General features: G+C 52.2%; 7 protein-coding genes across 7 annotated transcripts; 3 read left to right on the forward strand and 4 right to left on the reverse strand.

Annotated features, from left to right (window-relative positions):
- Window positions 1-209: 209 nt before the first annotated feature.
- N0V89_004551 (uncharacterized protein) lies at window positions 210-1,255 on the reverse strand (the record flags this gene model as incomplete). Its single annotated transcript, XM_056213335.1, has 2 exons — window positions 210-597; window positions 687-1,255. 2 exons carry the CDS (start codon window positions 1,253-1,255, stop codon window positions 210-212), a joined length of 957 nt encoding a protein of 318 aa, XP_056073643.1.
- Window positions 1,256-2,864: 1,609 nt separating this feature from the next.
- On the reverse strand, window positions 2,865-3,488 carry N0V89_004552 (uncharacterized protein; the record flags this gene model as incomplete). Its single annotated transcript, XM_056213336.1, has 1 exon — window positions 2,865-3,488. One exon carries the CDS (start codon window positions 3,486-3,488, stop codon window positions 2,865-2,867), a length of 624 nt encoding a protein of 207 aa, XP_056073644.1.
- A 1,050-nt stretch (window positions 3,489-4,538) lies between these two features.
- CRN1 (Coronin-like protein crn1) lies at window positions 4,539-6,715 on the reverse strand (the record flags this gene model as incomplete). The annotated part of the gene is made up of 7 exons (XM_056213337.1): window positions 4,539-5,997; window positions 6,046-6,143; window positions 6,197-6,245; window positions 6,297-6,439; window positions 6,490-6,549; window positions 6,604-6,632; window positions 6,682-6,715. 7 exons carry the CDS (start codon window positions 6,713-6,715, stop codon window positions 4,539-4,541), a joined length of 1,872 nt encoding a protein of 623 aa, XP_056073645.1.
- A 916-nt stretch (window positions 6,716-7,631) lies between these two features.
- On the forward strand, window positions 7,632-8,949 carry N0V89_004554 (uncharacterized protein; the record flags this gene model as incomplete). Its single annotated transcript, XM_056213338.1, has 2 exons — window positions 7,632-7,759; window positions 7,938-8,949. 2 exons carry the CDS (start codon window positions 7,632-7,634, stop codon window positions 8,947-8,949), a joined length of 1,140 nt encoding a protein of 379 aa, XP_056073646.1.
- A 271-nt stretch (window positions 8,950-9,220) lies between these two features.
- N0V89_004555 (uncharacterized protein) lies at window positions 9,221-10,239 on the forward strand (the record flags this gene model as incomplete). Its single annotated transcript, XM_056213339.1, has 2 exons — window positions 9,221-9,390; window positions 9,474-10,239. The coding sequence occupies 2 exons, from the start codon at window positions 9,221-9,223 to the stop codon at window positions 10,237-10,239; spliced, it is 936 nt and encodes a 311-aa protein (XP_056073647.1).
- Window positions 10,240-11,707: 1,468 nt separating this feature from the next.
- On the forward strand, window positions 11,708-12,855 carry N0V89_004556 (uncharacterized protein; the record flags this gene model as incomplete). The annotated part of the gene is made up of 2 exons (XM_056213340.1): window positions 11,708-11,920; window positions 11,980-12,855. The coding sequence occupies 2 exons, from the start codon at window positions 11,708-11,710 to the stop codon at window positions 12,853-12,855; spliced, it is 1,089 nt and encodes a 362-aa protein (XP_056073648.1).
- A 423-nt stretch (window positions 12,856-13,278) lies between these two features.
- On the reverse strand, window positions 13,279-14,129 carry URE2_2 (glutathione S- transferase, nitrogen catabolite repression regulator; the record flags this gene model as incomplete). Its single annotated transcript, XM_056213341.1, has 4 exons — window positions 13,279-13,634; window positions 13,687-13,801; window positions 13,859-14,012; window positions 14,077-14,129. 4 exons carry the CDS (start codon window positions 14,127-14,129, stop codon window positions 13,279-13,281), a joined length of 678 nt encoding a protein of 225 aa, XP_056073649.1.
- Window positions 14,130-14,711: the final 582 nt, after the last annotated feature.

Consider the following 14,711-nt stretch of genomic DNA (forward strand, 5'->3'; position numbering starts at 1 on the left):
GCGACGAATCGTGCTGGTGCGTTGTTATGTGAGCGGCCTGTTGGGACACATTATGGGACCATGAAATCATTTGGAGTTGGGCATTAGCGGACGAACGACAAATACCATAAATATCCAAGACATTTCAAACGTCTAGCACGTTACCCTTTTCATTCACGCTGTAGACTCATGCTCTTCGCCAACGTCATGCATTTATTTCATTTCCAGCGTTACAGAGGTAGTGCTGTGTCTTCCTGCCTAATCCCGCACCACTCTACACCTTTAGCGAACAACCTCCCCTGAACCTTCTCATTATGACTATCGGGTGAGCTATCATCATGCTCCCTCATCAGGAAGTGACCTTCCTTCCCAGCAAACTCTTCCGTAACAGCCAAGTCAACCACGTCTCTTGCCGCATTTGCGCTACTGTTCAGCTTGGGATTGAGCCGCTTGACCAGAGGCTGGAGGAAATTTGCTATACCAATGACAATCCTCCACAGAAGGGGAACATCGGCCTGTGAGAACGCGCGCGAATCGACCAGACCTCCTGGATCAACCGCTAAGACGCGAATCTTAGATAACTCCGGCTGCTGTTCGGTCGAGTCAGTTTTCTCAACGCTACAATGGAAAGACCACGACATACCTTTTGCAGTCTCCGGTTCAATTCATACATCAACATTACCCCTACCAACTTACTCAACCCGTACCTTAAGAATCCCCCCCCCGCCTCCTCACCCGGCACATCTTTCTCATACTTTACCAACTGCTCCAGATCCTCTGGTATTACCGGCGGGTACTTTTCAAAGCCTGCTTTTCCTGGCCAGTGCGATTCGCTCGATAGGAAAACAACGCGCGCATGCTCTTCCATTACGCCGAGAAGCCTCAGCACGATATCAAAATGCGCCAGCGTATTGACGGCCATGGTGAGCTCCAGTCCATCTTTAGAGAATCGCACGCCGGAGTTTAGCGACCACGTCATTGCGTTGCAGACAATGGCGGCAAGCTTTGGGTATGTTCCCTTTGCTATACTCGAAGCAACATTTTGAGAGAACGCTGTTACATCTTTCAAAGAAGCGAGGTCAAGGGTTTCGATGTGCACTTTGGAATTTGGATGTTTTGCGATGATGGCGTGGAGTTTTGTTGTATTCGGGTCGCTCGGAGAAGGGTTTCGGACCGTGAGAAGCAGCGTGTGGGCTGGGTAGGTGGAGAGGAGATAGGAGACGAGTGCAAGGCCGAGAGAGCCGTTTGCGCCTGTGATGAGGACTGTGCCTGCCATGTCTTGGTGGAGACGCGAGAGTTGGGATAAGCGGGGATCACAGGAGTGGGTCAATGCGTGTCACTGAGATGTTGCGACATGCCGCAGATAAGTAGTTTCTCGTTACACCTTTCGATATTCCACCGACGGGCACGGGTTAATTATTGGACTTGCTTCGTTTCGTTGTCTAAGTGGGGACTCGCCATCTCGGGGCTTTGACATTGCGGTAGCGCTTACGCGGGGCGGTTGCTACGCTGTCCCACTCCCGGTGCCTGGGTGGCTCATTCTTCGTCATTCTTTGAACAAGACGAAGAAGAATAATAAACGGTTATCTCGAAGGTGTGCGCCCCATTTAGACATGGCCTTCCTCAATCGAGTGACCGGTGTTCTTCATTCGCCTACCCCTGCCCCCAAGAAAACCCAAGAACCCATACGGCACCGATCTCCACCCGCAACCCCAAACAAGACAACCATAGCGAATACGGTCGCAAGACCGCCTCGTGTCTGCAGCACCGCCTCAAGAGGCTGTCCACGCGCGCCGTTTCACGACACCATAAGTCGACGATGAATTCCACGTCGAGATGCTATATTCATGCCCCTCATCCGATACTCCAGACAAAGAATCACTACAATGCACGCGCACTTCGCCAACACGTGAACGACAATACCTAAAACCTTTGAAGACTTTAATTTCATTTCAACCAACAAAATAACTACCACGATGTCGTACTCCTACCCTCCCAGCAAACGATTACCCTCACCACCCCTCGTAATCCAATTCTTCGCCATCATCTTCTCCACAGTCTGCGTGGCGCTTTCTATCGCCTACGCAGTCCAAATCCACGAAGCACCCACATATTCCTACATAAACAACACATGGGAAGCCACCGGCTCAGGCACCTTATAGTACGCTTCCTCCCAACTCCCAGCATCTACATTATTTCTTCTCCGTCTCCACGCATCACAGCTAAGTGTAACAGCTACCTCCCTGCGCCCTTCACCCTCGCTCTCGCAGTAATAAACATGTGCCTCTACCACCGCCTTTCCGTCCCCATCGTGTACAGCCTGGTCGCAGCATGTACCCTCGTCACCGGCTGGATCGTCACACTTATCTTCTGGACGCAATGCCATAATGATCTCTGGGGTAGCTTCACCTACGACGACACGTTTTGCTACCAGCGGAATCTGCGCTCTGGATCGCGGGGTCAGAATTATAGGGGCGTGGATGACAGGCTCGCGGAAGCGAGTATGGCGATGGGCGGGCTGCTGATTTTCGTGTTTGTGATTGAGGTTATTGGCACGGGGTTGGAGTTGAGGAGGGGCAGGAAAGTTGGGGTTTGGAGGTATGCGGTTGCGGAGAAGGGGACGGGGAAGACGGGTGGGAGAGGGAGGGGAAGGGAGGTGGATATGTAGTGGATGCGGGAGGGTCTGCGGGATTCTGGTCTGGAGGCGGAGGGGACGGAGGAGGCGATGGCGGTGGGGAGGAGATGGGGGCGGTGGTGGTGGAGGCGGAGATGGAGGTGGATGTTAGCGATTCTCATTCACGTTCAATCTTCGAGTCTTTTCAACGTCTTTTGGAAATTCAGAACTTTTGATTTTGAGATAATAACATCAAGGGGTATCAATCGAATTACAACATCGCCAAACCAAACACACCAACAACCACACCAGCCAGACCCTTCGCAACACCGAAAGACGACGCGGCACCAGTAGCCTCAACCGGCGCAGAGTTTGTCGCAGATGGCGAACCAGTGCTTGCGGTGGCGTTGCTTCCCTTGGTCGTAAGACCAGTCACATAACCGCTAAGCCCCGCGACACCAGTGCCCGACGCCGCTCCAGAAGGCAAGACAGCCTTGCTCGTCACCATTGTGCTGCTCGCGCTTCCAGTCTTTGTCTCGTACGCCGGTACGCTCTCACCCGCCGCACTCGTAGCCTCCTCAGCGCTGCTCGACTCCTCTGTAGCGCTGCTAGCCGCCATGCTGGCCGTCGCCGTCGCAGAGCCCCATCCAGGAAGGTAATCAGGAGAGTAGGTGGCGGAGCCTGCGTACCCCGGGCATCCAGCAACGGTGGTCTTGGGCGGTGCGCGACCGCCGCCGCAGTCAAGGAATGAGCAGATTTCGCCGTTGGTCGGGTCCCAGTAGATCATGGAGGCGCCACCGAAAGCGACGGTCTGGGAGGAGGTGCAGCCCTCAAGATCGGTCTTTGCGAAAGCCGTTGCGGCGATGGCGGCGAGGGAGAAGAATGTGGCCTTCATTTTGATGTTGGTTGGGTTGGATTTGAGTAAGAGGTTTGACTTCGTTGGTATAGGTGGTAGGAGGACGAAGGAGTGTCCGGTAAGTATTAGATACTATTAAGTATGTATAGGTAATTGGTTGAGCGAGTGACTGTTCGAAAGAACGAATGTGTTTAAGAAACCGCACCGAGATGGACGAGGATGAGCGGGACACCAAGCGCGCGGCGACAAAGCTCTTTATACCTACCTCTTCGCAGACAGTTGCCTAAACGCCATCAATACTTTACCGACCGCAAGTCTAGAACCGTCTCACTCCCCAAACCTTCCCGGGACTGAGACATGCGCTAATTCCTCCTTTTCCCGAATCCGGCCCATGCAATTTTAGAAATCCTATGCAGGTACCCACTCGGGAAGCTACCGAAGTCTGCACAAGCAACGCCCGTTGTTCTGGCGAAACAAAAACATTTGAAACGATAGATGGGAGGTCAAAGGCGTCCAGACAAACAGATCTTCGCACGAGTTGCCGGAGTAAGAGATCAACAAGTCCAGAACACTCGTTGTCCGCGAGGAACCATCCGAGATTGCGACGGACGTTGCACGTTCCCAAGCTTGACCGCTAGCGCGGAGATTGGCGACCTCACGCTATTTTCGACTGCACGCCCCTGCGCGCTTTTCCGCTGCTGGCGGCAGCATCATGCTGGTAGATTGTTTATTATGCGCCCGGGGTTTGCTGATTTCCTATTCTTGGAAGTTGAAGACATTCATCTGGTGATTGAAATATTTGAAAACATATCGACACATGCCGCTAACTACCAGACGGAGGAAGAGACACCCAACGCTACCAAGCAGACAGACAACACCCCAACATATCCAACATCGGTCATATCAACATAACCTTTGTAATCTCCATGTTTTACATCGCGGACTAGCGGCTCGATATCGCAAGTGACATCTGAAGACGATCCTTAGCAGGGCAGTGTCCTACTGAAACCTCGCCTACAGGGAACTGTACAGCTGGCGAGGAACTCATGCGAGTCAACTGGCTCTCCCTGCTATTTATCTTCTAACTGATCAGGATCGAGCCTCTTCCAGTTCGAGCTCCAGTTCGCGGATACGCTCATCCTTCTCGCGATCGCCACTTTGCGAGCCGACCTTGGTCTCCAACGTGCCGACCTTCTTCAGCAGGAGCGCGATCTGGTCAGATTGGTCCGACATGATCTGGTTTTGACGCTGTAGCGTCTCACTTTGCTGCTGAACCGTGTTCTTAATATCGGCCAGGAAGTCCTTCAACCCAGCTGCAGCACCCGAAGCGCTCGGTGCCGGCGTGGCCGTCGATGATGAAGTAGGAGTTGATGCAGCGGGTGCGGGTGTAGAAAAGGTTGGAGCGGTAGTCGGGGCAGGAGTAGGCTTCGATGGCTCAGGCTCCTGCTTGAAAACTGGACCGCGCGTCTTCTCCTCCTGACGTGCAGTGGTGGCAGTTGGACGTTCGACAGGTTTCGATACCTCCTCGAAGCTGCTGTTATCGTCTTCCAGCTCCTCTTCCTTGTCAGCAAATTTCGAGGCGCCCGCCGCGAGAGATGCCTTATTGTCGCTCACGGAAGGAGGTGGTCCACGGGCTACTGGCGATGGCGCAGGAGGTTCAACCGGTTTCGGGGCCTCGGTCTTGGTAGGAGAAGCGCTTCGAATGGGTTCAGCGGCGTGGGGTGCCTTGTACTCAGATGGGACCTCCTTGGGACCTTCGCCTTCATAGACCGATTCCAGAGAAATCTTGGGGGGTAGTGCAGTCTTGCCGCCGAACCACTCTTGCGCAGTAGTACCGGGCTTGATACCAGTTGTGGGTGGGTAAATGTCGCTTTGGAACATCTCCGCACGCCTGGGAACGATGAAGGAGATGGGCTGAATGTAGGTGTCGTTGACGGTCTTGAACCCACGGAGGACCTCGTTCTCGTGAAGGTTGATACCGCGCTTAGGCATAAAGGCAATACCACGCTGCGGCTCCGACGACTTGTATTCGGAAAGGTACTCGAACTTGTCGTTTTCGTACTCGTAGTATCGGATGTTGCCGTCACCTTTTCCAGCAAGATACAAGCACTGTGTGCCCTCGTCCCAGAATGGCATGCAGACACCGGATATGCTATCCAAGATCGTGAAGCCGCCGATGGGCTCTCCCGGTTTGCGTGCGTCCCAGAGAGCGAGCTGGCGGTCGCTCATGCGAGAGAAACCTGTGGTAGCGATACGGTCATGCTCGCCCAACCACACAGCACGGCTGCTCTTGGCTCCTGGATGGCCCTGGACCTCAATCGCGGGCGCTTCTTGTCGCACATCCCAGACGCGCAGCTTCTTGTCTCGGCTCGTTGTGACAAGTTGAGAGCCGTCGGCGCTCCACGAGAGAGACTGAACAATATCCTTGTGCTTCAGGGTGAGCTTGGGTGCGCCGGCTTCGACATCCCACAACTTCACAGTATAATCTCCAGAAGACGAAGCGAGGACGTTCTCGGCGGCCGGGTTGAAGAGAACATGTCCGACTTTCCTGTTGACATATGAGTGCTAACTCCTTCAATGCGAGGGGTAAACGGACCTGAGATGGCCACTCAGCTTGGCCACAGGAGCTACGTCGGCAGGCTCTTCAGCGTCGGAGTAGAGCGAGAAACCCTCTGGCACTTTCCAGATGAAGACCTGCTTCGATTAGCTTCGTCCTCCCCATGACGTTGTATATGTGGCGAACGAACCTTGCCATCGTCAGAGGCAGAGGAGATCAATGAATCGTTGAAAGGGCTCCTAAGAGTATATGAGCGCTAAACCCTCGACGTACATCCCATGCGCGCGTACCAGTCGGTGTCAAGAACGGCGGCTGTATGCCCTCGGAAGAGGGGTATCTGCTCGGGGACGCGACCCTTCTCATTGAGGGGGATGACAGCGAAGGCACCACCACCGCTAGCTTCCCAGTTCACGGAGAGGTATTCTGGATTCGCCTGTGCAACGTGAGCGCGTGCTCTGATTCCGTCGGGTGGAACGAACGGACCTTGATCAGGTTGGTGTCCCAGGCGTTCTTGGAGATGCGCAAGTTGTCGTAGCTTTGCTCCTGGTCACAGAGTCAGTCATCATGATCGCGAATGCTGCTATGTCTCGTACACACCTTTTTCGCGCCTTGTCCGAAGACATGGCCTGCAATATGTTAGCTGTCAGCAACCCATGGAGCTCGCGCGACACTCACGGTATTTGGACGCTCGTACAAAGCGGCCAGCCATTGTATTTTGTACGATCTAACAAGAAGTGTAGAGAATGGTACAGAGTTACAGTGGCAGTGAATGGCCCCTGAGGAAAAGATGTGGGTAGGTGTGGGTGGGAGGCTGTGGCAGGGTTTCGAGTGTCGAGCTGTGTTTCAACTGCAGGGTAGCCGTCTCTGGTCCTTGGCAGCGGTCCCTGGTCGACCCTTCCCTAAACGAACAGCCCCTCACCCCCTCCACACCAATGCGAACTGTATCCAGAATACAGACGCTAATGCAGCAATTCGCATTGCAGACGCGCGCCTACAGTTGCATTACATTCGTCTAATGTTTCTTTTACAGTTGGCGGCTTCCTACAGTAGCAATTATCACAAGCCTGCGGCGACTCGCAATCGTGCACGTTACCGTAGGTAACATTAAGTGCGCCGACCCACAGATGTTGACTCTCGGGCGCACCACCAGATGCAGTAGCAAGAAGTGCCGTTGTAATCTTCTGAACTCCTTCACCGCCTCACTCATAAGAAGCATGCTGTCTCCGCACCATCAACCGGCGGTGACCATCCCAGTTCCATAACCCAACAGCCGGACTAGTGTATGATTACCATCATCACCATCAACTAGCCCAGTGCTGGTCACGTACTTCTCAACGCTATCCGCCAATGATGGAACTTGTTTCATACCAGCTTGCGGGATCTGGAAAGGACCCTTGCCAACGAACTCTTGCGCGAGGATTAGCGCGGGTATCTGATGCGGCACAGCAATGTCGCGGTACACATAAAGTGCGCTGTATGCTATTGGCAGCAACTATGCGGTTGGGGCACCGAAATAATCACGACAGCTCAAGATTGTACTACATTACTGGGTCGAACATCTGAGCACTGCATTGTCTTTTAAGGGCAACATAAGGTACGAAAACGGTTGATTTGGCACTGTAGCAATGGCGGAATTGCATGACCTTTCGACCGAGCTACTACTCAATATATATGAGCTTCTCGACAGCATCGATGATGCCCTGCATCTGGCAAGAGGTTCCAAGCACCTTCACGCCGTCTACGAGACCCACCGGTATGAAATCTTGAGGAACATCATAGTGAGCGCTCATTCACTTGCATTGCACGACGATTTCGCTTTGAAGATTCCTCTCTAATCCTGAACAGCTCTCTTCTCATGTTCACGTATACGATATCCGCCTCTGCCATTTTCAAGAAGCTTTCCAAAATTTTGCTTCGGGGCATCTTACTAGTAGCGATACTACGCCTGACTCCTCCCGTCCATCGATCGAGGTCTTTGAGCAGTGTTGCAACGCAACTAAGATCACCAGAGTACAAGTATGGGACATCGTCGCTCGCTGGCAAGGTCTTCGAGCGTTTCAACACTTATATGTGGACTCGAAAGTGAACGCGAAGTTTTCCAGAGGTCCTCCGGACAATTCGGAAATCCTAAACGTCGTGGATTTGGTCGAAAAGGGCGAGTGCGCGGTGCGCAACATTGACGAGACAAAGATTCGCTTATCTTTCTCTTCTGCGGCGATTGTCCGCTTCTACAAGGCCCTCACTAATTATTGGCTCGCCACTGAGGCCCGAAAGCTCGCTGATCAGTGTGCCTACACTTTGCAATCATCGTCGCTCAATATGTGGGACCGAGTGCACAACATTTTCGACGACCGAAGCGGTCTACAAGAGAGCCTCGATGTTTTGGAGGTATACGATTTCGGCGAATTTCTATGTCAGCACATCGATCATGCCGACAAAGATTCTTTGGACCATTGGCTCAACGAGCAGGACTGGTTCATGGGTGATGACCTGCATGTTGATAATCGTTACTTCATCATACAGCTCGGCGCTCATCTTAGCCCTCCGGACATTCTTGAACTCCTGTTTCTGACCTCGGTTTGGAAGAAAGACGGGGATGGGCATCGCCGGGCGTGGTCAAAAGAGAAGAGGCGCGCTTATTTGCAAGCGCGCGGTTCCTTCGACTCTTTCACTGGTCGCCACTTAGTGCTTGATGTTGGAGGGGAACTCCGGGACACCAATTTTGCGATAGAATATGTGGAGGGCGCATGTATGTTGCAATTACAAGAAACGTTCCCTAAAATCATACCAAAAGATATTGCTGTTGCATGGAAGCAATATCGGGGAACTCTCTGGCTGTCGCAGATTCGTGGGCAATTCGGTTCTATGTCCTCCGGACCGTGTCTGGCATATTTCACAGAAGTCTTCGAGAGCCTCGAAGATAATGGTCTGGCTCAGCTTTGATCACGGTCGCTTGATGCTCATAGCCGAGTTCGTCATTGTTTCCCTTGCAGCCAATCAAATTACATATCTTTTTCGAAATATCCTCCAATCACATCCCCCACCCTCCATCCTTGTGTCACGCCTCAAAGCCCGAGCCGAACCTCGGCAACCATCCCATAGCTCACCTGCCAAACCACCGTGGCGGAGAAGCTTACCAGGCCGCACCCCATTGCTTCATTAGGACAACCGACCCAGAAGCCTTTGCCCCATAATCCACTCGCATCCTCCACAAATGTCAGACAAACTCCCAGACCAGGCGGTGCAGGCTGCCGATAAGGCAGTCGAGCAGGTTAAGCAAGCGGCGGAGAGCGTCAAGCGGGAAGCAAAAGCTAATGGCGGAGTGGGCGGCAATGCAGCGGCCGCGCTGAGACAGGCGGATAGATTTGTGCTGCGGTTGAACAAGTGAGTCTCTCTTCATTCCTTCTACTTACGTTCCATGCGTTTCCATTGTAAGTGGAATGTATCGCTAACCCACCTTACCCCAGATTAATCGCAACCCCCGGTGGCCTCTCCGCCTTCCTCTCCACGTCAAACTACATTCTCTACATCCTCGCATACTTGCAACCGCGCGCTCCCACCGTCTACGCCACGCTCCTCACGACTCTCAAATTCTCCTCCTCGTCCATTACGCTCACCGCCGTCGACCCCTCCGCAGTCCCACCCCTCGTTGCGCTCGCCCAACTCCTCTCAAAATGCCGCACAACCCTCCGCCTCCTCGGCACGCTCCCGCTATACGCCTGGTTGCGTAGCCTGATGGCCGGCCCGAAGCCGGGCAGCGATGTCGTATTGCATAGGATAGCAGTCGTGCAGGCAACCAGTTACTTCGCATACCAGATCTTGGAGAACATATGCGTGTTAGCAGACCATGGCGTTGTTCCGCCTAGCTTCATTGCAAAGCTGAACCGGAGAGATCCTACGACTGCTCGGCTGTATACTACGGCGTACAGGCTCTGGCTTGCAGGTGTGAGCTGTGATTTCCTCAGGCTGGCGAGGGAGGCGCAGAATATCAATGCGAAGCGTGCAGCCAGGGGCCAGGAAGAGAAGGGTGAAGTGGCGGTGAGGGAGGAGGACGAGAGGGTGGATCGGAGGTGGTGGATGGATGCGGCGATTGCGGTGGCGTGGTTCCCGATGGCGCTCCATTTCAGTGGGGTTACGGGCGGTGTGCCTGGGTGGCATTTGGGCTGGATGGGAGTTTGTGGGTTGGTTGCGGGCGGAGAGAGGATGAGGGGTTTGTGGAAGATGACGGCATGAGGATATGCGGTGAAGAACAAAATGTGGATGAGATAAGAGACTGGTGTTGTTGGGATTGGATAAACACTTTCTGCAGAACAAGCTGTCCATATGGCGGACGGAGCGGAAGATGTGGCACCACGTATATATGTCTGGGATACTTCCATTGATGCGATTTGAGCGCGGGGTATTGAGGACCATATAGAAACGCAATGGTCAAGACTTCTGTTTGATGTACAAGAAGACACGAACCAAAGTTTCAAAACTCCAAGGTCGATACAATTGTGATGGCAACTGTTCAAGATGCAGGGCGGTGCAAACTCGACGAATTCCAAGTACACTGAGAAGAAACCAGATCTACGCGTGGCATGAGTTGAGAGGGGCGACCTAAGGACCCAGTGCAGAACGGGAGCTTGAAACACGAAGTATCAACATCTTTGGTATGCGAGGGGATTCATGTTCAAAAGTAATATGGTACTCTTCGTTTCAAGTTTAAGCTTAATCTCCTACCGCCCAGCAAGGAACATACCAGCTATTCGGACGCCATTTCAGATCATTTGAAGTATAAAAGCTTTTCGGTATAAATCCGCCTTGGTTCATACCCGGAACGCGCGTTCGAGCTATATTCAGCCTCAACGTAGCCCGTCTCCGCGAGCTTCCCCGCTATCCGGGAATGGATACGAACCAGTGATCTGTGCTCCGATCCTACACACGTCAGAACAGTCGCCTGGATTGTTTGATCGATGTTGGCTGTCAGAACGACTTTCTAGAATGTCACCAATTGCTTGCGTTGTACACGGATATTTTATTCTGCTCTATCAATATCTGCATGCTTTATATTGAGGAGAAGATGTGTGAGAGCAAGATTACCTATAATACCATAGGTACATATGGTACTCGGCAACTGCGGTCATCCGCAATGTAGTTCTTGCACAACAAAACCTACGTTTCTCGAGGGCCCCATTCGAGCAAAAATACCAGAAACAGCGCCAGGTTGTGATTACCGTTGATCAATTCTGGGATTTATCAAAAGCCTTGTAAGATTTGATGAATCGTGTCTACCAATTTGGTAGTATCTGTCGTTAGATTATTGGAAACGCTTTAGCGCAGTACGTATACTTACACACTTCAAGCGCGAGTCCAACCACATTTGGTGACATATGACAGTAGGGTTACGCTGCATGTGCCGTTGTCTTGGTTTCTCTGTTCTCTGACATGATAGAGCGTGGGTGGTTTGCTAGCAACTCATATGTGTCACGGTCACAGGTCCGGGGTTGGGCGCGAGTGTCGCACTGTGAAGAGGTGATCAGACAATTTTGCGTATTTACGAGCCTGTCGATCTGTGAAGTATCGTACTACCTTAGGTATCTATTGATTCGCGGGCCTAATGTAACAGGAGCACTACCCATATATCCACGTCGCTCCTTTCCCCATAACATAAACCAACGGTGCCTTTACTTAGCATATCTCGCTCGAAAGATTCCACAACATGTCAGAGTTGCACCCTCTAGCATGGTCAGTTTACGATATCGCGGACCAAATCGACAGATTCAAGGAATCGACCTATCCAGAAAATCAACATTGGATCAAAGAAGGCGATGAAGGGTTGGAGAAAGCTCGCCTAACACTTCTTGGCGATCTCGAAGCGATGAAGAGACAGCTCCAGAGCCCTGAGGAGGCGCTTTCAGACATTATGTACTTCGTAAGCAGGTGCATCGGCAGATACTGTCATCCGCGTCCACTCGCTGATAACTGCGGCAGCCTGCGGACCTAGCATCTCTGCTCATCATCCATGATCTGAACCTCCCACAACTCATACCTCCATCAGGATCCATAAGCTATGACGACTTAGTAATGTCCCATAACACTCAGACGGGGACATGCGTCGAGGAAGACCCACTTCGTCGCATCATAAGCTACGCCATCACCAAAGGCATCTTCCGCGAGCCCGAGCGAGGTCGGGTCGCACATAGTGAGCTCTCACTGCTCTTGAGGGACTCTGGACTCTTCGAGCTGCTGGGAGTATCGTTGCAGGAGCTGCTGCCCGCCCTGTTACGGCTTCCCGATGCATTTACTTCCCCGAGGGAGTCCATCGAGCCAAACGAAACAGCGTACAATATTGCTCACGGAACAGACTTACCCATGTATCGCTTCCTGCAACAGCATCCAGAGCGTGCAAAACGCTTCGGCCGAGCGATGTCGCATGGTCGCCACGTTGATAACCACTTCCTGCAGCAATCTTTTGCTTGGGCTAAGTATGATAGCCCCGGCATGACCATCGTCGATGTGGGAGGCGGACATGGCAACGCGGCTGCGTTCCTCGCGTCGTCTACCAAGCACATGCGCTTCATTGTCCAGGATCTGGACCACATAGTAGCTGCAGGCAAGGCGATGTTGCCCGCCGAGTTGCGATCAAGGGTTGACTTCACAGCGCACGACTTCTTCGATGAACAGCCTGTGAAAGGGGCAGACGTGTATCTTCTCGCAAGGATCATGCTCAACTGGAGCGAGAAGTACTGCCTAAAGATCCTGCGGGCCTTGGTCCCAGCGCTGAAGGTAGGAGCCAAGATACTCTTTTACGAGCATGTCTTCGACGCCACGGCTGAATATCGGGGGAATCACAAAGAGAAATGGTAAGTGACCAATCGCTACATTGGAACTGACTGCTTTGCTGACGATCATCTCCTCACAGTTTCGTGGACATGATCATGATGACTTTCTTCAACGGTTGCGTTCGTGACGGGGGTCAATGGCGGGAGCTCTGAAAGAAGCGGATAGGCGATTCGTGTTTGAGGATATCTGGGGGATTGAGGATTGTGCTTTGAGCCTTGTTGAAGTCACCTGGGGAACGGATGAGGATATCGATAGCAGCTAAGATTGCACACCTTGCAAACGCGATGACGAGGTAACTCACAGTTTTCATGTCAACTAGGCATCGAAACCACTTTTTTAACTACCTGAATGGTGTTGAGTTTATTTACATCCTGTCGTGTAGAATATTCCGATCCCACTCGCAAAAGTGACTCGCCTGGAAGCAGTCCCAATTTGAACAAGCAATGACTACAACCCATTGGCAGCCCTGCCTTTCGCCATCTGCTCCTCAACCTTCTTCACAGAGTCCAAGCGCCTCATGGCTGCGAGCCATCCAGTATACGTGGGGAACCGCTCCTCGAACCCCTCCCACTTGCCCAGCTGCTTCACAAGCCCCTCTGCTACTGAACTCCATGTAATGAACGACAGATCTGCATATGTCACCTTGTCGCCAACAAGCCATCCAGTGCTGTTAGCCTTGAGAGCTTTATCGAGAACACCTGTGACTCGAAAGATCTCGTTCACGTAGCGATCGATTGCAGAAGGGATCTTCTCAGCGTGGAAGCGGGCGAACCATGTCGCTTGGCCGAAGTATGGACCTTGTCCTTGGCAAATGTCAGTTGTTGATAGGTCTGAAGTTGGTATGTCCAAACTCACCGGATATCTGGAAGGCGAGCCACTGCTGGGTTAGGTACTTCTCCGGGAAGCTCTTACACGAGATCTTCCCCTCTGTGTCGTACCGATCTACGAGGTATTGTATGATGGCGCCGGACTGATGTATTGATTAGTACAGTGAGCCTTTGAGCGATACCTGTAAAGAATGACTTACCTCCCATAGCGTCAAACCAGAATTCGGGTCTTTGATCGTTGGCAGGCGACCGTTGGGATTAATTTCGAGATAGTCCTCGGTTTTCGTGTCGGTAAACTCCTTGTAGTGGATCTTGTACGGGAGCTGTAGTTCTTCGAGAATCATACAGACTTTCCTACGATCTCACTGTTAGCATTGATGGCAAAGTGTTGCGAGGATGGTGAACGTGTTCGACGCACCATGGGTTCGGAGCACCCCAGTGGCCCCAGAGCTCGATACTTTGGATGGACATCGCTGAGATAAATTGATGTCGTGTGATGAATGAGATTTGGAGGAGGTGGCTGTTGAGTAGTGATGGAAGAGGATGAGATCTTATGGGTCTTATATATCGTGGTGCCCGGAGTAAGGGCGGAGACATGTAGGTTGTGGTATCCGGTCGAAGCACGAATCACCCTCATTGGATTTTAAACATAGCTGGTACTCTCCATTGATCCCGGACATGTCGCGCATGAGGACGTGGCTGCCAATTCATACATGATGATCGTCACTCTTATGGAGCCTTAAGACGCAAGTGACCCATCACGAGCCTTGCGAATTAGCTAGCGTATGCATTCGTATACATCTGTCTCAAAGTAATCAACGAAAGAGGATAATTTGCCGTTGCGAGAAAACTAGCGGACGGATAAGGTAGAGACACTACAGTGTGGGAATGACGGACTAGAGAAGGGCCAATCAAAGGCTTTGCGAGAAAACTAGCGTGGCGCGAGTCTATGCTGACGAAAAGGCGCTTGCGTTATCGTCGGAGACGTCTTAGGACCGAACACCACTATACTATCGATTCCATCGTCCAATTTTCACAATTGCTGGGATATTG

This window comes from Didymosphaeria variabile (genome assembly GCF_027946475.1).
Source record: "Didymosphaeria variabile strain IMI 356815 chromosome Unknown scaffold_3, whole genome shotgun sequence".
NCBI classification, from domain to species: Eukaryota; Fungi; Ascomycota; class Dothideomycetes; order Pleosporales; family Didymosphaeriaceae; genus Didymosphaeria; species Didymosphaeria variabile.